The following is a 25,922-nucleotide window of genomic DNA, read 5'->3' on the forward strand; positions in this document are numbered from 1 at the left end:
CTCACTCATCACTAAATCTCCAACTTCCCGTGTAGGTAGAAGGCTGAAATTTGGCAGGCTCATTCCTTACAGCTTACTTACAAACGTTGGGCAGGTTTCATTTCGACATTCTACGCGTGATGATCATAACTGAAACCTATTTTTCACCATATACTGTAATGGACGTTAGCTCGATGGCCGTGGGGGGCGGAGCTGCGTGTGACATCATCACGCCTCCCACGTAATCACATGAACTGACTGTGACCACAGTATGTAGAAAACAAGGAAGAGCTCCAAAAAGCGCTGAAGAAAACATGCATTATACAATTGAGAAGGCAGCGAAACAATAAGAAGCGAGCGAGTGACACATACAAGCATATTCATAAGTGCAGCTACTGCGGAAACAAAGCACAGTGTAAACCATAAGTTTAAGTTTATAGACACGCTCCCACTGCCGTTTGTCATGCACAGTGACGCATACAAGCATATTCATGACTGCAGCTACTTCAAAGCATGGTGTAAACCTAAAGTTTAAATTAAGTTCATAGACAGGCTGCCGCTGGCGTTTGTCAAGCCCACAACTAATGCGGGATACAAGTTTAATGCGATGACGCAGGGTATAAAGAAGAGTTGTGATCACTTTGTAACTAAGTTAAAATTGCTGGTGAAGGGCTGTGCTTATGCAAATTCCGAGAGACTGTGTTTGTGGGGGGATTCACAGTTGATGCGGGTGGGGGAGTGACGTCATCATCTCCCCTCCCATTCACCTCATTTCGCTCTGAGCTGAGCTCCACAGCTAACGCAGTCTTGCGGAACCAACTTTGTCGCGCTGCCACCAAATACTCACAGAAAAATCCACAAGTTAATACACACGCTGTCTCGAGTTTCTCCACACTCTGAATCCTCCAGGCACTACTTACAAAAGGTTACACTGACAATCATGTTACATTATTTTTAAAATGTTTCCTTTTCTTAGCACAAGCACAGCTGAGAAGCTTCGATGCATGTGCTCCATAACGCGTTAAAAAAATAACACATTTAATCACACTTTGCATTCCAAGCAAAGGGGAACTTCTCTCAATGCATGATTTCCAGGTACACCGATTATATTGATCAGCGCTTCCCGATTCATTTTACCCTCCCACCCCCTTGGTTTGAGAAGACGTATGAAAAAATATGAGGTTAACGCAGAAAAACAGATCACCAATTGAAGCTTTATGAATAATGGATACTTTATTCGCCATCAATAATTGTTTTGGTAAAGCCATACTCAGTGTAATCCCCCTTCCTTTTTATAATTTTTCCGCGACTAGCCATGATTAAATGAACGGTAAAAAAGTAAGAGCGAAGGGGGTGACTTATTCAGGCAGGCAGGCGACAGCTCAATAACTCGAATTTGGATATAAGTAGGTTCTATTTACTCGCCAGAAATATCTTTGTTAGGAATGGAAGTTGAATTTAGTCTTTAAATTTCTATGGTGAAGAAAAATTTATGCAATGATGACTAAATTTAACTTACATTCCTACTAAACATATTTTTGTCGACTAAATAAAATTACTTATATTTAAAATTTAAATAGAACTTGAACAGATACGATAGTTCATAATACCCACGCAGCACTAAGTGCACGTAAGAGCAGGAGTCATCCGTTTTAACAAGCAGCATATTGCACTGATACGAAATAGCCTGCCCATTTAATTATTTAGGAATGGATAGATAAATTAAGATTTTGTACAAATAATGTTTTTAATTTTTCTTCCTCGATGGATTCTGGCACCCCCAGCAACAGCTGCTCGCACCCCAAAGTAGATATATATATATACAGTATATATATATATATATATATATATATATATATATATATATATAGAGAGAGAGAGAGAGAGAGAGAGAGAGAGAGATAGATATAGATAGATAGATAGATAGATAGATATATACATACAGATAGATATATAGATATAGATAGATATATATATAGATAGATAGATATATATAGATAGATAGATATGTATGTATATGTGTGTGTCTATATATGTAGACATGTATGTGTGTATATATATATATATATATATATATATATATATATATATATATATATATATATGCCAGCAACACTCATGACAATGACAAAACAATTACATTGTCAATCATGTTACGTTATTATTAAAATGTTTCCTTTTCTTTTTCATTACTTCTTTAAAACACTACTTCTCTGCAAAGCGGTATTTTGCTAGTTTTTAATAAATTTGCAAAAATCTCAAGTAAACTTTTTTCACGTTGTCATTATGGGTTGTTGTGTGTAGAATTCTGAGGAAAAAAATTAATTTAATCCATTTTGGAATAAGGCTGTAACATAAAAAATGTGGAAAAAGTGATGCACTGTGAATACTTTCCGGATGCACTGTATGTACTTCATTCACTATTTGCTACATGTTCTCACTGATTTCTCCTTAAATATCCCAGAGGCTTCATAAATTCTTTTAAAGTTGTTTTTCTAACTGTAGCTACTGTAAAATTGACTGTTTTTTTATCCCTTGCTGTAGTTTCTAGCATTCATACAGGTCTAATTCTTTTCTATTTTACGTTTAGAGTGAATTTTTTAGTTAAGTTTTTAATCTTTATTCAACCTTTCAGGCTTTTCTTTTTATTTATTTATTTGTTTGTTTGTTTATATATCATTTGTTTATTTATTATGTATATACAGTATATTTTTATTATAAATTGTTTCCAGTAGTGTGCTAATAGATTTGTCTTGTGCCAGCACCATACTGCCATCTAGTGGCAATTTCATTTTGTTAAGTAAGTATCGCAATGCTCTGATTACTTTGCAAGCTTTTGAAAGGGTGCTTGCTTGTTCATGTATATGCAGTGAATTCTGAAATGGGTCACTCCGACCAAAGTGGTTTTATGACGTCCTATCTTGATTCAGACATGGTACATCATTTGTTGCAAATCTTTCACATTCTAGTGCATTTTAGCTACCCAAGTTTTGTCTCAATGCATGCTCAGGCTCTCATGGCACTCAGTAAGGATGGCAACATCATCATTTGGATGAGTGATGAAATGTATCGGGGAAAAAGCTATGTCCAGATGAACAGAATCAACTTTCCAGAACTACCCAAGTTTTGTTTTCCCTAAACACAGAGAAGGTACTTGACAGGATGAACTGGTTGTACTATTGAAAGTTATTGCCTTATATGGACTTTGGTTCTGTCTTTTTTAACACGTTTTAAGACTCTATATGTCTAACTAATGCCAATATCTCCCTCATGTTATATGTATTTCAAAGAGCTAGATAGGGTGGTTATTTCTCTTCACTTCTCTTGATTCTCTTGTTACAAAAATCTTGTGGTTGTGCTCTGTAGCTCAGACCATATAACTCCCAATAAAGGTTACAGATATTCTTTAGAAAGTCTCCTTATATGATGATGATATTGTTTATTTTCTTGGTAATGATAATTGTACTTTTTTGGGTAATGCCACGTTGATTTTTTCCTATATCCTCAACTTGTTTTACCCCTGTAAAAGTCTTTCCTAGCTACCTGACCCAAATCCAATCTTTCCCCTTTGATTCTTTCTTGTTATCTTTCTTCATTTCCTTCTAACATTCCTCAGGCAAGTCTTTCCAGATACCTAAGATACTTTCATTCTATAATCACCTCATTTACGATGAATGTATAATCCGAACCATTTATTGTTGCTTTTTTGTGATGTATTTCTGTTTTTTATTTTGTGAATAAAAAGTTGATCTCAAGAACAACAAGTTAAAATTTGTTTTATATGTTGGCCCCGCTTAAACTATTGACATTACTGCCAATGTTCCGGCTGTGTTGGTTTCCCTGTTTGTTGATGTTATGGTTTTTGAAACATATTCCAGGGAAAAAGATAGTGTTTGGACTAAAATATTCACCTCACCATTTCCAAAATACTGTCTTGACGCCATGGCTATTTGTACTTTACACAAAATGAGTTTCCTGGATGGTGGTGTAGCTTTTTGGGGGAAGCAAAATTCATTCTGTGGCACCTGCCTAACACATAACATAGATTTCAGAATGGAAAGGACAACACCAAGGCTTGGAGCAAAGTTTCATATCATACTCTTTTCTAATTGCAATTCTTAGCACAGAGTTTAAACTTACAGTAAGTAGAGGTGAAGAACACATACTATGAAAGATATTTTCTGCAAAAATTTAAAATTATAAAATGAAAATTAAATCTCTGTTTTGCAATTTAATTTTCAAAGTCTACGTGTAAGAATGCTGCAAAAATTGAAATGAAAATGAAATACCCTCATTTGCAATTACATTTTCAGCCTGAACCACAATGAAGCTGCAAAAATGAAAAGTAAAACACATTTCCACTTTGCATTTTCATTTTCAAGTTCTCAACATGCAAATAGCGCAGGTCAATGGGGGAAGCTTTACACCTCGATTTCCCACAATTCTTTGTCCTTCATAACTGTAGAGCCACTTTGATCGATAGACTATTTCTCACTTTGACTGTGTTAAATTCATGTGATTTTGATTGTTTCACCCCCATACTACAAGCTTCACAGCATAACTGTCTCACAAAATCCGAAGACTTTGCATAATTGCAGTTCTGAAGTAATTAATGTGCAATTTAATTACAATATTTAACATGACAGAAATTAGCCTTTATTATGTCATATTTACATTACATTTACATATTGTATTTTTGTAGTATTATAGTGTAGCATCAGCACCGAATAATGCAATGGGTGGATTCCCTGCTGTTTACATGGCTCTTTTTGGAGGCTTGCTATTGTTAACAGAACAGCTTGCCTTTTGCTGCACTATGTTGAAAAGCCCGTGTGACTGTGCAGAGTTTATAGGAGCTGTTGCTCTTGATGATATAATGCCAGCTCAATCTTTGAGTGACTCATCCCTAGTTGATGTAACTTGTCCTGTGCCATTGCATAGCCCTCCCTTCAAAGTTACTGTCCCCAGTGACCACTTCCAACTCCTTGCAAAAGTGCACAAATGCATTGAAACAGCTGGGTGGTCTTCTCTCCAGCTTCGGTCATTCAGCCGGTGTTGAGGGCACATCAGCAGGGTTTGGGAGTGCTGTATTGTCAGATGGAGCAGCAGGGATGTTGCATGCTGCACTGACAGATGGCACAACTGGGATATTCAGTGCTGTGCTGTTGTTTGGTGCAGATGATGTGTTCAATGCTGGTCAGCTGTAGGCAAGTAGGCGAATGTCCTAAAGTGGAGAAGCAGATGTACCAGTTTCTTTGCTGTTTTCGTTTACTAAACTGGTGCTGCAGACTGTGTTCCAGGTCTAGAGGACAGCTTTGAGGCCCTTCCTTCACCACTGCTTCACAATGCCTCTACAATCTGTCTTGTCCTTTGCATGTGCATTTTTACCACTGGCCCCGTTTCTCACGGCTCATTTGGGGTCAGTGGCAACTTGATCTGCCACATTTTTCCCCATTTCCATTAGCCCGAAGTTCTGCTGGTGTCCATGCACCCAGAAAAATGGACCTTAGCAGATGGAGAAGCAGTGGTGGAGCTACCCAGGTGCCAGTCTCCCAGCTGTCACCATCCCTATACTGCTGCTGCAAACGGCACTCCAGGTTACTCCACTACCTCGGCCAGCCATTACAGTGCTCGGCGCCAACAGTACAGGGGGTCCTCAGGTTACAACGTCTCGACATACAACGTTTTGGGTTTACAATGCTCACTCCCATAAAAACTTAAAAAATTGAGACATGAGAAGGAATAAAAGGTAAGGATTTTTTACACTCATTTTTTCTGTTACTACAGTACAGTGTACAGTACAGTATATTTATGCCCTTTTTCTTTTACTGTGGCTTAGTTGAGTTTTAATGTTCTAGATCAGTGATGGTGAACCATTTAGAAACCAAGTGCCCAAACTGCAATCCAAAACCCACTTATTTATCGCAAAGTGCCAACATGGCAATTTAACCTGAATACCACCTAAAACTGAACACCAGCATAACCAAGGAGCTGGTGGTGGATTTTAGGAGGCCCAGGCTCCTCATGGACCCCGTGATCATCAGAGGTGAGTGCGTGCAGAGGGTACAGACCAATAAATACCTGGGAGTGCAGCTGGATGATAAATTGGACTGGACTGCCAATACTGATGCTCTGTCTGTCTATCTACTGAGCTTTTAGTTTAGAAAAGCCACTCATACATTAACATCTTTTGTCTTAAAAGAAAAACATAATAACAGAGCTTTCGATGATACAAACAACTTTTTGTTGAAAGGTAAAAGTTTGCATTCGGTATGCTTTTGAACAATTAATGTGCTTTTTGCTGTTGTATGCATGCTGATAATTTGTCTAACCTTGGCTCATACTTTGTAAGCTTGAGAGCAACACATGCAGCACTCAGGTCATCTGTTAGTCTGTTTCTGGTGTCAGATTTGATTTAATTCAAAGCTGAAAACAGCTGCGCACAAGCATAAGATGTTCCAAACAAAGTAAGGAAAGCAATCTCAAGTGCCTTCATTGACTTAAGATTATTTGGCAGAGAATTCCACACTTTAAGGATTTTATTTTCATAACTAACTGTGCTGTCCTTTGTCATCCCTTCGATCCTCTCAAGTGTTTCACGCAGGTCTTCCCTATTAAGCTCCGCCCCAAAGCTTCCATTATATATTACGGGGTCGTGGATCAGGTGCGGCGATTAGCAACTCCCGGCAATAATTACAGATGCGGACGACTCCTCACCTGTGCGCTTAGCGAGGACTGCCCGCATCACAAAGCTCCCGGAAACCGCCCGCCACTCTACCATAAACCCCTTTAAGCCGCGAGTGCGGCAATTATCTGTTAAAACTGGCCTTTTCAAGTTTGAGCTGTGGACCCGCTATACCACATCCCCTCCAACCCCACCATGAGAATCACAGGCTCAAAAGGCTGCAGTCCGTGCCGCACCCTCAAGCAGCATGTGTGCCGCCCGCATTACCCCAGACAGGAGAGGAAGGAAGCGTTCCCATTGGGCTGCTGGGCAGAGGGCGGGTGATGTGAGAAACGTGCTCGGCCAAGTGAAGAGGGAGCGGTGGGGGAGCAGCCCGGCCCCGCATTCCTCTGGCTTTATAGTAACGAACTCTGTGCTCAGGCGACGGCGCGCGTGCCCACTGAGAGGGCTCTGAGTGCCCCCTTTGGCACGCGTGCCATAGGTTCGCCACCACTGTTCTAGATTATGATTTTGCAAATGTGTTAAGATAGGTAAGTGACTTAGGATAGGGTGTGTTTCGACTTACAGCAAAGTTCAGGTTACATCACCGTTGTAGGAACGGAACTGTGTCGTTACCTGAGGACCCCTGTACAATATAATACTACAAAAATGCAAAGAGTCCTGTTTCCACTTCAGTGTAAATAAATGTAAACTAGGATGTAATAAAGGATAATTTCTGTCATGTTAAATATTGTAATTAAATAGCACATCAGTTTCTTCAGAACTATAATTATGTGTGGTCTTTGCATTTTGTGAGATAGTTTTGCTGTGAAGCTCACAGTACAGGGGTGAAAAGAGAAAAATCTCATGAATTAAACACAGTTGAAGTGAGAAGCATTCTATCGATATTGATCGAAGTGGCTCTTTAGCTACAAGGGACAAAATAAAAATGTTGAAAATTGGCATGCCCAGCCAATTAAACCTTGTCATTTGCATATTGAGAACTTGAAAATACAAAGTGGAAATTGAAAATTCAATGATCAGCAGATGTCACCAGTGCTTGTTTGCATTTTTACTTTTCATTTTTGCAGCTTCATTGCAGTTCAGAGTGAAAATGAAAGTGCAAATGGGATTGTTTCATTTTCATTTTTGTAGCATTCTTGCGCACAGACTTTGAAAATTAAATTGCAAAAGAGATTTTCATCTTTGCAGAAAATACCTCCCATACACACACACCTTGTTTGATCATGTTTTGGTTTTTGAGGAAGATAGCACTTTATTGTGTCTGGACCACTGATAGAATACCTCTTTTTAGGTAATAGATGCTCTGAATGTGTCTATCAGAGCTGTTGGACAACCCAAACTTACAGAGTGAGTACAAATATATACTTCCTCTGGGCAGTACCTAGGTAGGATTCATTTTATGTACTTTATCTCTGTACAGTTAAGTCTTAGGAACTGTGTTGCCATGGGTTGTTACTGCAAGCTCTGCATTAGTTTCTAATTTAATTTACTGTATTTAGGCTGAGAATAACTACCTTGTGTTATGTTTCTCCGTAAACGGTGACATATTTGGAAGTAGGCCCAATTGGGGTGCTGTAATATTTAAGTGGCCCAGACCCTAGGGAAGAATTTTCAAGGGCTTTGGAATTTCTAGAAGTGCCAGAAAAAGTAAACACTTGTTTAGCCTTCCTCTTGTGTTAGGGTTAGCACCGACCCATTTTACTTTTTAAATGCATAAAACTACTACCTAATTTTGTTTATTGCATCAAGGCTTTTTGACTTTGTCAGGAATCTGTATTTAATTAAAATTAAAAATTATACTAAATTATAAAATGCTCTGGTGAAAATTATTACCTTTGTGTTGGTAGGGTCAGTTTTGACCCAGTTATAATTTAAGGTTATAAAACAATAGTTAGGGTCAAAACAAAAATCATAAACACACTTTGAGGGGCTTCTCTCTTTGCCTGTTTGTCTTCTTACCTGAACAAACAAAACAAACTAGAGAAAAACCTGACAAGCTTGCTCCCATCAGGGATGTCTGGGAAAGGTTCTAAAAGAAAGAGGTGTCAGGTCTGCCCTAGCAAGAAAGAAAGAAAGACAAACGTACTGCTGCTTCTACTGCAAAAAATATATTTGCAAAGAACACATTAAAAGTGTCACTTTTTGCCACACATGCATGTTCTTGCACACAAAGACGTTTTTTGGAACTAGTGCCTCATTTCTATTGGTTTGATTTGCTTGATTGTTTGTTGTTTGTTTGACCTTGCAAATCCACATTTTGAGATTTACTTGTTTAGCTTTCCATTTATTAAGTTATTTTTGAAAATGCTTTTTTGCCTTTTTCTTTGAAATAAATATATATGGGTCAAATTTGACCCGTAACACCATAAATGTTACTATAGTAATTAATATTATAATAAAAAATATATATAACAAATTTATTTAAGAGATGTACTCTAATACCCCTCAGTAATAGTCAGGTAACATAACAACCTTTTATTTATTTAAATAATTCTCTTGAGGTTCATTTAATCATTTTTTAAAATTGAAAACGAGAGGTATGCTGTTAAAGTAAAAGCTCATGAGGTCACAGTAAAAATATTAAAAACATTCTTTTAATGGACAAGGAAGCGTAACAAAGTAACCAAGAGGTAAGGAAAAGAAATTGGATGATAAATAATTGTTTTGAGGGTAATATGGCTGATTAAAGACACGGGTCAAAACCGACCCGTTAACATAAGAGATAGTAACAGAAAGCTAACATAAGAGGAAGGTTAGGGTTGCAGAGGACCTGTATATTTTCACTGTACATTGATTCTTGAGCTATGGATAGGGTCAGCATCCTGCAAAGAGGCCGACATAGAGAGTGTCAATTATGTCCAAAGGGAGACTATCACTATCCTACTGTGCTTCTATACTGTCAAGTAGCACTGATGTTGAATGTTCTTATTATTAGTACCAGGCCATGAATAGCAGAGAAAAAAGAAAATGGACTTGGTTCAGAAAGTTGTTCACTTATTCTTTTACTTTTTCAGGTATGTTAAAGGATACCCTCCTAACTCTCCTTACATTGGTAGCTCACCCACTTTGTGCCACCTTCTTCCACAGAAAGCACCCTTCTGCTGTCTAAGGCTAGACAAGGTAAGTCCAATTATACTCGAGCATTCACAGTTAGTCTGATGTTTGTATTTCATGGCAGGTAAATGACTAAGTCATTAAGAGCCACATTAGACAGATGACTAAAGCAAAGTCGTAAGTAATGTAGAGAAAGGATGAAGGTAGAAAAAACACAAATCCCTAAATAACAGCTGGTGAGCCAAAGAAAATACCTAAGAACATAAGAGAACCTACTCTTTCACTATTTACATTCAGCTGTGTGACTGTACTAACGGCTCAGTTTGGCAACCACTAATTGCTTTTCAGTATATTTATCCTCAACTAAAGGATATTTCTAGCAGATTCAACAGTACATTGCTGCCCTTCACTGTGCCTTTGCTAGAATCTGTTGTGTATAATATTTCTTGTCCATGATTGCAATTATGGTAACATGAACAATTTGAAACATGTTTATAATACTTAAACATGACCACTTCCCAAAAATGTAATAAACAGCCAGGAGTCATTTCATGTATATGATAATGCTGACCACACTTGAGGGCTACTCAAGTAGATCCACTTGTCTTTCACATGCAAACTGACTGGTAAGGCAATCACAGCATCCCATGCAAACAGCAGTGTCTAAACCAGGTAGACAGGTACCAACTGACTGCTGTATATGTACAGACTAAAACTTTCTGTATATGTACAGACTAAAACTTTACGTAGCTTTAAATATGGCATGGTAATGGGCATAGTTCTAGTGTTAGTTTTAAGAACAGTAAAGCTACCGTGACTTTGATGTCATTGTCATGTATAAGTAAAGAACATGCTACTTACTACTAAAATCATATTCTGCCAACTGTGACCCAGAGATTAAAAACAGAGACTGTTGGCAAAAGGGGCAAATACAGCTGACATAGCTTGTGCAAAGAAATTCATGACCTAAAGTAGTCAAATATCTGGTACACTGAAAGAGACAAATGGCAATGAACAACTCATTGTACTTTGTCATGGATGTAGTGTAATAGCCAATGACCCAGCTGAGTTGCACTCATATCTGTTAAAACATGATGGTACAGTTGCAGTGGACTAAGCACTTTCATGAATTGAAAAAACATTTTATATATTATGTATATATTGTAGTCACCAGGGCGCTCCAGCTTCACAAACATCCAGCTTTTTTTTGATGTGAAATGCTTCCTAGTAAACGTTTCCCACTTCTCTTCAGCCACGAGTACAAGTAAATAGCAAGCTACAAAGCAATGCTCTATAATTGTTTTCTCTCTTTTTCTCTGTCACTGACTCCTCCACTACTCCCAGCAAGCTTTGTACCAACTCTGGCTTCCTGAGATGAGGCAGGCAGCTTCTTTTATAGAAAATCTGGGAGTATTTCTGGTGTCCCATAATTATGGCCAGAAAGTATTTCCAGGTTAGGGGGCTGCCATCTAGCGTCCTGGGGGAGACAAAGCCCTGTGCAAACTGTCTTCCCCTGACCATCAACGCTATAGACGTCCTGGCAGGGTAAAGTTCCTGGGCGGCACCCTGCACAGCCTTCACCCTTCATATATATAGTTGTGCTTGAAAGTTTGTGAACCCTTTAGAATTTTCTATATTTCTGCATAAATATGACCTAAAACATCATTAGATTTTCACTCAAGTCCTAAAAGTAAAAAAGGAATGTGGACGCTGAGGGTCAGGAATGACAGGAGACCTGTAGATTGAAAGAAGCTTTTTATTCTTGGTGAGTAGGAAGCTGCAGCAGCTAGTGCAATCAGCTTCACATTACAGGGAATTTCTTTATTTTATACTAGATCTGTTTACCTTATCTTTATCTTATCTTGCTTAGGTATGCAATGTTTTTGCACAACAGTCGGGAGGAATTAACTACATACCCAAGTCTTTAGCAATATGCTCAAAATAGTTTAAGCAAGGGTTCAGAAACTGGTCACAGCTGATTTCGTAATATCACAGGGTGTTCTGTTATTATCAAGAGGTCAGCAGTTTATAAATGATGCAAGTTAGTCCCTCAATTCTGTGCACAAAGCTTCATTCTTTTTCTGCATAAATGAGGAACAAATCATATAGCTCTCTGCAGCATGATTCATACAAAATACAGTCCTTGATATTTGTGAGTTAAATAATAATGTTTTCTCTTCCTCAAGAGAAACCAGTTAAACAAATGAGACAAAAATATTATACTGGTCATTTATTTATTAAGGAAAATGATCGAATATTACATATTTGTGAGTGGCAAAAGTATGTGAACCTTTGCTTTCACTATCTGGTGTGACCCCCCTTTGCAGCAATAACTGCAACTAAACGTTTCCGGTAACTTTTGATCATTCCTGCACACCGGCTTGGAGGAATTTTAGCCCATTTCTCCATACAGAGCAGCTTCAACTCTGGGATGTTGGTGGGTTTCCTCACATTAACTGTTCGCTTCAGGTCCTTCCACAACATTTCGATTGGATTAAGGTCAGGACTTTGACTTGGCCATTCCAAAACATTAACTTTATTCTTCTTTAACCATTCTTTATTAGAACGACTTGTGTGCTTAGGGTCGTTGTCTTGCTGCATGACCCACCTTCTCTTGAGATTCAGTTCATGGACAGATGTCCTGACATTTTCCTTTAGAATTCTCTGATATAATTCAAAATTCATTGTTCCAGCAATGAAGGCAAGCCGTTCTGGCCCAGATGCTGCAAAACAGGCCCAAACCATGATACTACCACCACCATGTTTCACAGATGGGATAAGGTTCTTATGCTGGCATGCAGTGTTTTCCTTTCTCCAAACATAACGCTCTTCATTTAAACGAAAAAGTTCTATTTTAGTCTCATCCATCCACAAAACATTCTTCCAATGGCTTTCTGGTTTGTCCATGTCATCTTTAGCAAACTGCAGACGAGCAGCAATTTTTTTTGGAGAGCAGTGGCTTTCTCCTTGCAACCCTGCCATGCACACCATTGTTGTTCAGTGTTCTCCTGATGGTGGACTCATGAACATGAACATTAGCCAATGTGAGAGAGGCCTTCAGTTGCTTAGAAGTTACCCTGGGGTCCTTTGTGACCTCGCCGACTATTACACGCCTTGCTCTTGGAGTGATCTTTGTTGGTCGACCACTCCTGGGGAGGGTAACAATGGTCTTGAATTTCCTCCATTTGTACACAATCTGTCTGACTGTGGATTGGTGGGGTCCAAACTCTTTAGAGATGGTTTTGTAACCTTTTCCAGCCTGATGAGCATCAACAACTTTTTCTGAGGTCCTCAGAAATCTCCTTTGCTCGTGCCATGATACACTTCCACAAACATGTGTTGTGAAGAGCAGACTTTGATAGATCCTGTTCTTTAAATAACACAGGGTGCCCACTCACACCTGATTGTCATCCCATTGATTGAAAACACCTGACTCGAATTTCACCTTCAAACTAACTGCTAATCCTAGAGGTTCACATACTTTTACCACTCACAAATATGTAATATTTGATAATTTTCCTCAATAAATAAATGACCAAGTATAATATTTTTGTCTCATTTGTTTAACGAGTTTCTCTGTATCTACTTTTGGGACTTGAGTGAAAATCTGATGATGCTTTAGGTCATATTTATGCAGAAATCTAGAGAATTCTAAACGGTTCACAAACTTTCAAGCACAACTGTATATAAATATATATATATATATATATACTGTATATAATATATTGTATATATATATATATATATAAGGCTGTATATATATATATATATATTTATGGCATTTGTAGTCTGAATCACAATCTGATTGTATGGGTGGTTACCTACCAGGTAACGCTTGTGGTTGGTCAGCAAGTTGGCTAACATCCGCCACGGTGCTCTCTTTCAGTTGTGACAAACAGATCATAGAATGGTTGAAATAATTTTACTGTCAAATAATGCAAAGAGTATGTGACACATGTTTCACCCTAATTCTGGGCTCATCAGACGTACACACTCACTGCATCCCACGTCCCATATATATATTTATATATATATATATATATATATATATATAAAGCAAAGTCGATGTATGTATGTGTGTATGTATGTTTGTTTGTCCCCCACCATTTTCCCAAAACGCAGCACCAGTTGTATGTGACTTTTCTTTGTAGTTACCATCGTCAACGTCCGTTAGATGGCATCACAGTTCAGCACAGACGCTCCTTAGAAACAGAGCACCCCTCCCTGCCATTTTTCCCAGTACGGTTTCAGTGCTACTCTTTCTCACTGGCTTTCCGTATTTGTGGTGCTATTTGCTTGCTTTCTGACTCACAGTACGATTTCAGTGTTGCTCTTTCTGACTGACTGGTGCTATTTGTTCGCTTTCCAACGTATTGTAAATAACATCAATTCATCTCACTGTGATGCCTATTCTGTACGTGATACCATGTAACACATTATAATTGTCCTGCTTTTCGCTAACATACCCATGCCACCGAAAAAAAACGTAGAATTCAGATGCCACAAGAAAGTCTATTTCAAGGACGTCTGAAACACTGCAGCAGACAGAATCCAGAGTGGAGGAACTTACAATAAAATGTGAATCAGAAAACTGTTGGTTCTATTTCTATGTTCTGTTTATATATATATATATAATAGCAAAAATTACGTGGGGTATTGGTTGTAAAGTTTTATTTACTATGAACATCTTCTTCTTAAGTTTGCATATGCTGGATTTATGTCCAAATGTCTGTTGATGATTTAAGGCCAGTACTAAAAGTATCAGAGGGCTGAATGAATCAAATGAGAACGCCATCAACAGAACAACGCATGAGGCAGAGATGCAAAGTGGCTGGCGCATAGCAGGCCCCGGGGGATGAGTGGGAATAATTCATTCACTACAGTTTTATTACTGGAAAATATCAAGAAATAAAAAATGAATGAAATGAAAATAACAATCTGTTTAAATTGTATATCCGGTTAACCAAACCCCGGGGTGGAAGAGGGAAGCGAGCAGGGGGCGGAGCCACTTAGTATATCTTATATATAAATGTCTGCGCATGGAAGCATGTGTGTCTGTCTGTCTGGCCCGGAAGTGCAAGGCTGCAGCATGAAGCTAAAAGAAAGTGACTCTGTGGCCAAAGTGAAACCGCCGAGAAAAGAGAGAAACTCACTTAACAGCTAATACACAAGTGACACATGCACATTGGCAAAACGAAACCTCCGAGGAGAGAGAAACTTGTTTAGCCACTGATAGACAACGGAGGCGAGCACAAAGACAAAACAAAACTGCTGAGGAAAGAGAACTTCACTTAGTTGCTAATGCACAACTGATGCGATTGATTGATTGAAGTGCCAGAATTCATGGTTTGTAGGAGCCCGGGCTTTTTACAGCATGGGCTTACACAGCTAGTATATATAGATATATAGATATATATATCCTAGGGGTTCCCCCCGCTTGCTTCACTCACCAGCTACTTTGCATCTTTGCCGCTTGCGTTGTGAAGAGTGGGGCTGATTGCACCCCAAGGGGACTTGGTCATTCCTCCAAAACCCCCTCTTAAACAGTGATGCAATGGGAAGCAAATAGTATTTTTTAACTGCTCTTTGCTTGATCAGCTGCTGGCTTGCTACTGTTGCTGCCGTGCTGCGTGATCTGCATCTCATGCGGCGCTTCAAACATTTAAAAGCCTGTACAACAACTGTCCTACTGATTGTGTTTTATTTCATTCCTCTACTGATCTCCATTAAATTACATGATGAGCACACGGTGGCAGAAAAAGTGGCACTTTTTTGTTCAGCTCTCTGCTGAGTTGCCTGTTTCTGGATTAATTTCTTCCAAGGGCCCTGATTTCTGCCCAAGGTCAGGCTGCTAGTTTGTGTGGAGTCAATAAATGTCCTTGGTGATTTTGTACATTTTTACTGACTTACATCTAATCTCAGATTGCTTTTTGCCTTTCATATTATGCTGCTAGCACGTTCTTCCAACCCCATTCCAAACATGTATTACAATAGACAGGTTTGGAAAATCAATGAATGAAAAAATTTGTTACTTTTTTAACAATAAAAAAGATAATTTTTGGGCCTCAGTCAAAGCTGTTTAGTAGTTTCTACTTTTTGTTGATTTCTCTGGTTTCTCAGCACTTGTTTCTTTGTTCTTAATGTCAAGCTTATTCCAAGCACCTCATATCCTATTTTATTACTGCTTTCATCCTTCTGCTTATACTAGTTCTAATTTTTAACCTTATATTAGTTCATTTTGCTTTAAAATATTGTGTTTTAATGTTGTTCATGCTTTTAATTGTGTTCTTTTTGAATATTAAATCAATTTTTAATTTTCATTGTTTTGTCTATTTTTTATTCAGGGTTGCAAGCATAACAGTTTTGAAGATGCCAAGGCTTATGGTTTTAAGAATAAACTCATAATTGTTTCAGCAGAGACTGCCGGAAATGGGCTGTACAACTTCATTGTGCCCCTGAGGGCCTACTACAGACCCAGAAAGGAGCTCAACCCCATTGTGCTTCTTCTGGATAACCCGTAAGTTGAATAGTCTTTATTTCTGTGAAAATATCCTTCTCACATTGCTTATTATATTTAAAACGTTATGTTTATAGGAGACGTTTCTAGCACATTAAAAATAAAAAATCACATTCATGACCTACGTTTTTAGATATTGCAATATTTTTACAAGATTGACATAATTTGTTCACCAAATAAATATTATGAAAGAAAAATGTATGAGATTTATTATAATGCCTATGCAACATGCACTTTAAATTTGAATGTTGAAGTTATTCCAAAAGCAGCAGAAAATGATTTTATATAGGGTTTTAATGTATAAGGTTTCAGCTAAATTTGTCATTAAGCAGCTCTCATTTTGAACTTTTGAAAGGAGCTATTCACTGCCAGAGATCCCAAAGATTCATCAGATATTCCGATGGGAATATCTTTTATATCTTGATGTATAAACTGAGCATACAGCTATTTTTTCAGTTTAGATTCACAAGAAAACAGTTACCATTTTTATCATATACACTGAAATTAACCATATATTGTTTATTAGTTTACGGTATCTGATTGTAATTAATATGTTACAATATAATGGTCCATGGAATAGCCAAACTATTGCAAATACCATAACTGCTTTAGCATTGTTACTCTCACTGTACCTTCTTCTTTCAGCTGCTCCCATTAGGGGTTGCCACAGCGGTCATCTTTTTCCATTTTACTCTCACTGCACTACTCAAAGTATTTATGTCACTGTATCTGAGTGTAGAATCACAGCTGGACAGCAGCTGATCGGATAGAGAATTATTGGTATACAGCATCAAGCACAAGCTGCCTCAGCCATGCTGTCTATTGAACTGCTCCCAGACGGCAAACGCTTCAGAGCCTTTCCTGTACGGACCTCGCAGTTCAGAAACAGTTTCATCCCAAGAACTATAAACACAATCAATCAGTCCATCAAGTGCTCTTTGTAGAACTGTTTTTACTTATAAGATACAATTATCTCACTGTAAACTTGCAATACATTTATAATATTGCACAACCTGAGCCACTTTGTAAAGCACGTATTTACATATGATGACAATATCATTTTTAAGATGAAATGCAGCAAAATATGTTTATTACATATTAAATGTTAATATCATTTAAATAATCTATATTGTTAATAATTAAACATGTGAGGACACAGTGTCACAGCACTAGCAAAAAGCTGGCGCCCCATTCAGGGATTGTTTCTGTCTCGTGCTGTATTCTTGCTGGGGCTGGCGCGACACTGGAAGGATAGATGAATAGAATAATTAAACATGTACAACAAAGATATTACAATGTTTCATAAATGTTTTGAAGAATCAGCATTCTAAGGTTACAGATGGATTGGCATCTATTACAGAGCTGATCATGTGGCTATTGATTACTTGGAGAAAGAAAAGGAAGGACAGGAATTGGAGGTTAGTACATTTTGAGAGAGACAGTACTGCTGCAGTAAATTATTTCATCAAAGGTTGCGAATGGCGCAGCAAGCATCTTGCGCGAGGCAGGAACAATCTCTGGATGAGGCGCCAGCTCGTCACTATCACTGCGCCACCGTGTTCCCATGTTTAACACATGCTTTAATTCCTATTGTCATGAAAATGATATCAAGTATACATCTCAGTATTTAAATTATTCAGAGAGCTGTAATATCATGAATGTAATGGATTCTGTGTCCTGTTGGAGGAAGAGAAAGCCTGTTTAAGAGCACGTAGTGTTTTACACACATACAGCACATAGAAGAACACATACAAAACAAAGATTTTAACGTGCTACTTTAGTTACGATGGGATTTGAAAAACTAGTAAATTAAAAGATTTTAAGATGAAGTTCATGATCTTCTTTAATGACAAAATAAACTACGTGATTAAAGTGGAAATTTTGAGGTTAAAGTTGACATTTTGTGCTTTTTCCCCACTGTGTCCCTATTTTTTTTTTTTTTCTTTTCTCTGTATCCTAATAAGCTTTCATATGACACTCAGACGGTGGGCTATGACTCACCTTTTCACGGTGACTTTGATATCTGACAACTTCTTTTGTATTTTGGGCACTGTGCGACTTTGTTAACTTGGGCTTTCGAGTTTCTCCGACACTCTATGCCACTCGATCAACTTACTTTTGTTGTTTGTACCACTGTTTAAACCAACAAATAATACGTTTTTCCTTGCCTCCACTTGGTATTCATTGAAATTCTTCTATTTCTCCCCGTGCTTTTGCCATTGCCTTTTCACAGAATGCTGAGCTTAAGGACTATTTGTACTGATTTGCATATTCAAAGAGGCGTAATTCTGGGAGGAGTTGGGGAGTGGCAGCAGGCGCATGCACGTGCATTACTTTTCACGCTGACCGGGATTTATGGAGCGGAAGAACATGGAAGTTGGCAAACGCACAGATTTATTCATCTGGATTTTTTTGTGCGTACACACAGTTCCACTTTTGTCCATACGTTATGTTTTAGTGTGAATTCTACGCACGCCATTATGCATGATGGAGTATTGTGTTTAGTTTTGGTCTCCATATTATTAAATTACATAGCAGCGACAGAGAAAATCCAGAGAAGAGCAACTGTGTCATAACTCTTATAAAAGCAAACAATAAAGTTAAAAATATCCCAAATGAAAAACTTTTAACGAAATGTTTTGCTGCTATTGAAGCAGGCATCAGCACTGCTATGTCAAGTGAATTGCCAGATTCTGCTGTCCTGTACAGAATATATAGTTTATGGAATGTGGCTGATCTGTGTGATTCAAGTCAGAATTACAAGGTGGTGTGGCCTTCAGTGACAAGTTGTGTATCCATGTATGATGCATCATTTGGTTAAGATTTGCTTATCACAATTGATAGCATTACCTACTTCATAGTACCAGAGCAAGACTTTATTGTTGAACCAACACTAGAGCACTGTGGCACTTTCTGATTCCCACAAAGGACTTAAAAACTAATAATAAGTATTTCATCCTTCACATGTGGGATATTACATGCATTAACAGGTAATGTTATGTTATAGCCAAGGTTTCATCCCTGGCTTAATGTCTTTTCTTTATATGTGACCTTTTCATTGTCTTGTAAATAATATTTTGTAAATTATGTTTGTACTTTCATTCTGTTTATATTTTATTTTTCTATGAGTTTTGTTTGGTTTATCTTTTAGTACTGTCAATCAGTTAGTACTGTATAATGTTAATTATGTGTTTATTAGCTTTATGTACAGTACATTGTTCTTGTGATATTGAGCCTAAGTGGGTGATGTGCTCTGATGCTGCTGCTGTGGTACACCCCCAGGTCTATGTAAGTCTTCAAGAGATTCAGGGACTTTCATTGGCATTCGCTCATGTTTGTTCGGCTCTCTTTTAGTTTGTTTTCTCTTTGTTGGATTCTTAGGTTTATAGATTCTCCTCTTGATTTTTCAGACTTTAATTATGGTTTGTAGACTGAGCTTTGTTCATCTTTGGCTTTCTGGCAAGTAATTTTACATTTGCATTTACGTGTATTTACTAAGCAGACACTTTTGTTTAAAGCAATTTGCAAAAAAGAGTAAATAGCAGTCTGTAGGGACTGTTTGGTAACAAGTGTTACAGGACAATATTTTTACAAAATATTTTTACAGGGCATATTTTGGGGTGTCATATATTCCTTCCTCTCTCTCTCTCTCTCTCTCTCTATATATATATATATATATATTTTTTTTTTCTTCTTTCCTATAAACAAATAAAACCATGCTTAATCCATTTTAAACCTCAGATTGACTATAGTAGAATTGTCTTCTGACACTCCCTCATTTAATGATAAACCCCCCTCCCTCCCATTCTTCATCCATTTTCACAAGACATTTTTGAGCAGAGACTGTAGTTTTCTCAGGCTTTCTCAACAACTACACACGGTTCAATATGATTCAGAATTCCTATTTGTGAAATCACATTTTTACAACCAATTTTCTTCACATGTATTTCCAGGTGGAGTACTGGGAGAAATTTGTGGACACTGTTGATTTGCTATTAGATTCTTACAGAAAGCCCTTAATTAATTCCTATAATTCAGCTGACATTGTATCATTCTAAATACATTGTGCTCATAAAATGTCATTATTGGCCGAGTGTAATTTATTTTTTACAATTTAGTGAAATTTAGTAACAAAGTTATATCTGAAAAACTCATCTGGTGGCTACCATTTGGAAGGAATTTCCTACTGGCAAAGCCATACTTCTCATATCTATCATGGAAATGGAACAAAGCATTTACCAAAGATGGTTAAGTTGAAGGTCCATTTTCACCTTACACTTTTGAAGGGAATTCATTACCATCTAATAATGCATATTGACCATGCCAGATTTCACTATGATATGAAAAGCACATATCTGTCAGTTCAGGCACATTCAGTTTCCAAAGTAATCTCTGTAACTGGTTGATGCCTCACAAATACATTTGATGTTAATTTTCAGTATACCCAAAGCAAAGAGAACACCTTTCAACTGGCAAATCTCCCTTTCTGTAAGAATGGCGTTTTCATTGTAGCCCTTTCCAAACGTGTTCATTTCCTGTACAGCTTGCTTATTATAGTAATATTTGTCTTTCTGTAACATGCATTTTTAATATAGACTTTAAATCTGAACAGCTGATGAAAAGATATCACATCAATAGATACTTTATATTCAAAGTTTCATTAGCAGTGACATTTAAGGAAAAATCTTTAGTTGTGAAGAATTTCTGTTACACTACTGAAGCTCCTCATTGTATTGGTGTGTAACATTTTTCTGCAATTAAAGCTCCTGTCAGGTATTCCCATGTGGGCAGTTTAAAAGGATTACCATGGTTACAGATGCAAATCTGAATCTCTAAGGAAATTCTTGACATGAATGTTGAAGCATGATTGTAAAGAGTCTTTCCTTGGCTGTGGGATAATCTTCTGTCAATGGGAATCGTATAAACAATTTATTTCTTTTAAAATTGGTGATTTTCTCATGAGTCAGATAGAGCATGCTGTGCTAAATGACCTCAAAGTCATCTCAGTTTGTATACTGACAATAAAAGAAAAAACAGGTTAGCACTGTAAGATATTCCTACTGACTTAAGCTCTTAGTAAACGGCTCTATAACAAATCAGAACAAAAGCCATTACTTCTAGCACCTCCGTCTTAATGCCCTTGAGATAAACAGTAATCTTCAGGTTTCACTTTATAGCACAAGTGAAGACATTTTTTAAATCTCAGTAGCCACTTTCCTTTCTCCTCCATACTCTTTATGTTCATTATTAATTCATCTCCACATTTCTGCTGCCTATTCTGCCTTTCAGGGGACACACTCTAAATAGTAGCACATCCTTTTGGCTTCTCCTTGACGCTTCCAGTACATAGTAATTAGAGGTAACATGGCAATTTTAAACCTGTAATAACCTGCTGTTAAAGCAGCGGTGCACACTGTGAATATTGTAGATGGACAAAACCATTAAAATAATTTCTGCTCACAGCAATAAAGACCAGGATCTATAGACTACCGTCTTATATCACCACCCAGAACCCCATAGGCATCCTCATTCATACAATATGACCTTTTACATTTTTTACGTGTGCATTTTTGTGTGAAACAGAGGCAAATTTGCCTAGTAAATTCATCAATCAAACAAATATAGCATGTCTGATAATTATGTTTAAACTTTTTCATAATTTCTTAAATTTAAGATTTAATCAGCTGGCATTGATGTAACACTCCTGGAAGCAGTCCTCATCAAAGCCAGTCTCCAAAAAGTCCGACATCATATAGAACTTGCATTATATTGGATTCATGTAAAGTTTTTTGGGTGTGATTGACAGTTAGCCCTTTTTAAATTAAATATAAATTAAATATCAATTTAACTAATCATTGTACCTGCTTAAAACCCATTGACCCTCTCTAAGCCCCTGTATTTACTGTTAAAGATATGCACACAAGTACTACTATAAGCTTTCTTAAGCTGCCTGCTGAATGTGTTTTATCTCTACTACACTTTTGCCTACACCTGTCTGTTTTGTTAAGTCTCCTCACCATTTTATTTCTTTCTAAGTTAACGCAACTATTAATACAATAAATTCTTAAGTGCTCCCGTCCCTCACTGTCTTTAATTTTGCTTTTTACCTTTGCCTTCTTCTTAGTCCCAGTGAAGTGATGTTGAGCCAAAGTAGACAGGGCCACCTGATGCTACCGCTGTAGGACTGCCTCGGTTCCTTTTTAATTCATAAGGCTACAGGACTAGTGCTGACATTTTAGCTCTTGCTTATGTTGTTCAGGTTATTCTAGTATTTTTGGATTACTTGTGTTTTCTTGGTTATTTTGCTTTCTGGACTATTTGCCTTTCTATTTGGTTATTGATTCTTTGATTTCAGATTAGGTTTTGCTTGTTTTATGGTTTTCATTTGCAGGCAAATCTTTTTTGGCTTCTTTTTGTTCTTGGGCCAGTGGTTTTAACGGTTCCCCTCCTTTCCTTCTATTGTGATATTTCTTCAGTCTGGTCAATTTTGACCTCTGCAAGCTTTGAAGTCTGTTTCTTGAGTTTTGGGCTGGTTTTATCTGTAGGCCACTACTGTGGTTACATCATACCTATGGCAATACACTGTTAGAATGCCTCACTGTGATTGCTGTCTTATCTTTAGCCAAGTCTTGTAATTCTTGAGCATGTCTAAAAAGGGTTAGTGTTGTTGTTATTTGTTGTAATATTTCTTTATTTCTTCAGTTCCGTTAAAAGCCAATTTTCCAGTTGGGACACAAAAATACTACCTTCCAGCCAGTTTTTGAATTTAATATGTATTTTAGTATTATTGGAGCTGTAATCATAATAGTTTTCTTCCTTTTTTGCTGGGAAACTCATTGACATATTTACTATTAATAGATACTATCCTACTGATGTGCTGTGCTATGCCTGGCACCGCCACGGTCCAGTTGCTGAGCTAAGCTATGCCTCGCACTGCCACCTCATCCCCTGCCGCTACTTCTTGAAGTAGACAGACTATACAGTACATTCACTAATTACTTGTAACTGCAGGGACAACATTCCATTCTCTTCTGAACGATTGAAATATGTGTTGTTACATTCATCACAATTTAGTTATCACAGTCATGAACATTACTTTGGCTTGAAAAACCAATAAACAGCACAAATTTAGTATTTGCTATTAAGCCTTACAGAAAAGGCTACCAGATTTTAAAGGGTGAACAGAGAATCATACCCAGAAAAGCAGTACTATCTTTTATCAGTACTATCTTTTAACTAGCCAAATTATTCATTAAAAAATTGTCCATCCATTTTCCAACCCGTTGAATGCAAATACAGGGTCACGGGGGTCTGCTGGAGCCAATCCCAGCCAACACAGGGTGCAAGGCAGGAACCAATCTCGGGCAGGGCACCAACCCACCGCAGGACACACACAATTTAGAATCACCAATCCACCTAACCTGCATGTCTTTGGACTGTGGGAGGAAACCCACGCAGACACGGGGTGAACAGGCAAACTCAACACAGGGAGGACCCGGGAAGCGAACCCGGTCCCCTAACTGTGAGGCAGCAGTGCTACCCACTGCGCCACCGTGCCGCCCATTGAAAAATTGTAATAAAGAAAATCAAAACAAAAGTCAATAACCACAAAAGTAATGGCCACACAAAAGCTTTTTTTTATTTGAGTGTCCACCGTGCCATTTCATACTATTACTATTTAAAATAAAGTTCCGTATCTTTAAAAAAGAAATTAACCAAACATTATAGTCTCACTTGGTTTGCTTCAAAAAGGCAAAGCATTATTAAAAATTAGTAAACTTTTATATGTAGAGTTTTATAAAAATATATATCTCTGTGTATATATATGCTAATGAAGTCCTGTCTGGATTTATTATCTGGTTACTATCACCTGTACCACTATGATGCCACATCTTGTTATTACTGATCTTTATAATACTGCATTATCATTGATAGTCCTGAAGCTTACTTGTTTCCATTGTCAATTAATGTTAAGGACAGATCGGTTCAGTAATTGATAGTTTAACAGTAAAAAAATAATTTTATTTATTTTGTTTTATTTTGCAGCCCTGATAATCACTTCCTGGAAGCTATCTGCTATTTTCCAATGGTGTACTTCATGGCTGGGACAATTGACAAGTATGTTCAGTGAAACTTTTCCATTTCAATATTTATATAGTTAAAAGTCCATGTGCTTTATAAAGAGCAGAGTTAACTACTGTATATAGAAAGCTAGCTGTTTTCTCTTGATTTCAATTTCTTCATGCCTGCATAGAACTCTTACATTTAACCACCTCCTACACTGCTGTTAGAAGGAATATGTGGGTCACAAATGCAAGCAAATGAATAAAACATCCATCAAGTTCAGATACTTGGAACTGAGCTTGCTGAAGTGTGGCGTCCTCACTTCATTTAAAAGGGGGTGATATCTGTACACATAATCCATGTATAATAATCTTGTTTGCTTATTTCAGTCTTGACAACCTCCTGCAATGTGGAATCATTTATGCAGATAATTTAGTTGTGGTGGATAAAGAAAGTACAATGAGTGCTGAGGAAGACTATATGGCGGACGCAAAAACAATTGTCAATGTTCAGACCATGTTCAGGTGAGCACGTTGAATTGATTTATAATTACTATATTTACATCTTGGCCTCTAGATTTCATTTTACTGGTTTTGATCCAGCCATCATATGAGGTGTCTCATTCACTTGAAACCCCGCCTTCTAGGTTTTATTTAAAATATATTGATCTTCACTGTGGAGAGCTCTAGTAGGGCAGGCTGGAAATGGAGGATTTGCAAATAGAAGGAGAAAGATAATCAGTGATTTTCCAGCTTAGGGTAAAGCATGTTTCACAGCTATTGTCCCTAAAGCAGTGAAGTTAAGAAAAATCTAAAATGAGAAAAATGTGGGGAAGAAAAATATGAATGTAGATAAAGGACACCAGAAAATCAAGACACTTCAGACCAGAACTTCAACACTTGGGAGTAATCTCAGAACATATCAATATAAGTGACAGATTCTCAAAGGAGGAGACACATTTATGGGGACGTGGGAAGGGACAGTCAGGTATTTAGTTTGAATAAAACTCATGAAAAGATTTGTTTATTTAAACTGGGTCATGGATGAGTGGTAAGAATACCTGATTTATTTTTAAAAGTGGAATTGAAACCCAAAACCTAATGTCAACACGGTTTAAGAACCAATAGCTCACTAGGCTTAACACCCAAAATATACCATTTGGCACAGGTGCAGTGAGTTTCATACTCAGCTTTTTGCACCAGCAAGGCATTTTGGATCAGCTGTAGTATTAGTACTCATGGCTTTGTAGACAGGATCGATCTCATTATGTCACTCCCCTTCTAGATAAGAGAGGCACAAACAGCATATCAAAAATATCCTGGAAATGAAGCTTGGCACACCCAAAAGAACAAACAATGGTAAAATGTCAATTAACGTCTTAACTGCCATGCATTTAAACGTGGGGTCATCAGCAGAATTTAAGTAAACTTAATTAATTTATTCATAGAGAAATAGCATGCATGTCCCCAATGTAAAAAAGTAATACCTGTTGGGCTCAGTAATTGATTACTCAATCTTGTGGCATCTGTGACTATAAACCGGTGCATCCTACACTTATTGATTGGTTTTTCACACTGATCTATAGAAATCTTTGCCTGTTCCTAATTGCAAAACTTTCAA

At 37.5% G+C, this 25,922-nt stretch overlaps 1 protein-coding gene across 1 annotated transcript in view; it reads left to right on the forward strand.

The window, feature by feature from the left end:
• Positions 1 to 25,922, forward strand: part of LOC120535477 (potassium channel subfamily T member 1-like) — a 146,205-nt gene that overhangs the window by 70,607 nt on the left and 49,676 nt on the right. Inside the window, exons 19-22 of the mRNA XM_039763358.1 lie at positions 9,682 to 9,787; positions 16,066 to 16,238; positions 24,285 to 24,356; positions 24,692 to 24,826. Of these exons, the coding sequence (XP_039619292.1) occupies positions 9,682 to 9,787; positions 16,066 to 16,238; positions 24,285 to 24,356; positions 24,692 to 24,826 (486 nt within the window). The remainder of the gene's footprint in view (positions 1 to 9,681; positions 9,788 to 16,065; positions 16,239 to 24,284; positions 24,357 to 24,691; positions 24,827 to 25,922) is intronic.

This window comes from Polypterus senegalus, chromosome 9, assembly GCF_016835505.1.
Source record: "Polypterus senegalus isolate Bchr_013 chromosome 9, ASM1683550v1, whole genome shotgun sequence".
Taxonomy (NCBI): domain Eukaryota; kingdom Metazoa; phylum Chordata; class Cladistia; order Polypteriformes; family Polypteridae; genus Polypterus; species Polypterus senegalus.